This window comes from Curcuma longa, chromosome 1 (genome assembly GCF_044706935.1).
Source record: "Curcuma longa cultivar G26 ecotype Majalengka, Jawa Barat chromosome 1, ITB_CL_G26_1.1, whole genome shotgun sequence".
NCBI classification, from domain to species: Eukaryota; Viridiplantae; Streptophyta; class Magnoliopsida; order Zingiberales; family Zingiberaceae; genus Curcuma; species Curcuma longa.
This window is the reverse complement of record NC_133861.1, coordinates 27102252-27103875: the sequence shown is the minus strand read 5'-3', so window position 1 is coordinate 27103875 and position 1624 is coordinate 27102252. Positions and strand designations below refer to the sequence as shown.

The 1624-nt window shown below is 43.5% G+C and overlaps 1 protein-coding gene across 1 annotated transcript; it reads left to right on the top strand.

The window, feature by feature from the left end:
* Window positions 1-579, top strand: LOC141827156 (uncharacterized). The gene has a single exon (XM_074714410.1). The coding sequence runs from the start codon at window positions 1-3 to the stop codon at window positions 577-579; it is 579 nt and encodes a 192-aa protein (XP_074570511.1).
* Window positions 580-1624: the final 1045 nt, after the last annotated feature.

The window sequence follows — 1624 nt, the reverse complement described above, 5'->3', positions numbered from 1 at the left end:
ATGGCTATGAAGGAGGGATTCAGCACAACAAGACCCCCGTTCTTCGACGGATCAGATTTTCAGTATTGGAGGAGCCGCATGGAGTATTATTTGAAGACCGACATCTCCATGTGGTTTTCAGTAAAGGAGGGATTCACTCCTCCGAAGGATAAAGAAGGCAAGGAGCTTGACTCTTCGAGGTGGACAGCAGAACAAATACGAAAGAGTCAAGCTGATGCTAAAGCAGTGGTCACCCTTCAGTGCGGGCTTAACAGAGACCAACTCACCAAAGTTGGTCCATTCACAAGCGCGAAGGATCTGTGGGACAAGCTGATCGAGCTGCACGAGGGTAACCAGGACTCTCGTGTGGCAAAGAGGGATTTGTTCCTGAACCAGCTGCAGAATCTCACAATGAAGGAAGGGGAGACCGTGAGCGAGCTTCACGGAAGATTCAAAGAAATCATCAACGGCCTCCACTCCATTGATGAGCATATCGAAAACCGTGATCTCGTCAGGTATGCGCTTAAATCTTTTCCGAGGAACGCCTTATGGTCATCCATGGTGGATGCGTATAAGGTTTCCAAGGATTTATCTATTTAAATTAGATGAATTTTTCTGTGAAATGGAACTGCACGAGCTTGCTAATAAAAAGCAAAAAGAGAAAGGTATAGCTCTGTGTGCAGGTGAAAGGAGCAAAGGAGGAAGGAAGAGGAAGGAGAAGAATAAGAAGAAGAGGGCACTGAAAGCCGCGAGGGATGAGTCCTCATCAAGCTCATCGGAGGAAAGCACACACGACTTCGCTTACGTGGCGCAAGTACATTCAGACTCCGAGAGCTCCAGCGAGGAATCAAGCTCGACTTCATCATCTTCGGATGATGAAGAGGTAACATTAGTTAAATTAGAGAAATGTTATAAAGCAATTTCATATCTTTCTACCATGCTTAAAAAGTCAAAAAATAATGTTAAATCTTTGAAGCATGAAGTAGAAAATTTAAGATCTGTTAGGAAAAATGAGACTGATAACCCTCGATTAGAGGTTCTTGAAAATGAAAATGAATCATTAAAGAACCAAGTAGGAGATCTCAAGCAGTTGCTTGAGAAATTTTCAACAAGCTCCAAGACCTTGGACATGATCCTGAACTCCCAAAGGGGAGTATACAACAAGGCTGGGTTGGGATATCAATCTCAACTCAAGGGAGCTAGTTTTCAATCCCTATTAGCACGGACTAGTGATAAATCACATACTGCTAAAACTCGGATAGTTAGAAAGGGTATGACTAAGGCATGGGTGCCGAAATCTTACATTGTTGATGCAGTAGGACCCAAAGTGTGGGTGCCTAAGGCATCTATCTTCCGTGTCTAGTCGGCATCGGCCAAGGGGGAGCTCCCATCAACTTGAATGGTTGATAGTGGATGCTCCGAGTATATGATCGGGAATGAGTATTAAATGATAAGATCATAGAAAATATTTCCCTGATCATTAAGGATTTTCATAACGGGGTTTAGTCTACAAGTATGGTTGGTGATCTATCACCGACTCATCTTCTAAAAACCCTGAGCCCTGACATATCTTTCGCTCACCTTTCTACAGACATATTCTTTTCTCAGGAGTTGTTTTTCTTCTCGGCAACTCCTTCTCGGCTTA

Bases quoted from the DNA above. Each gene is read 5' to 3' on its own strand.
- LOC141827156 (XM_074714410.1), top strand. From the start codon at position 1: ATGGCTATGAAGGAGGGATTCAGCACAACAAGACCCCCGTTCTTCGAC.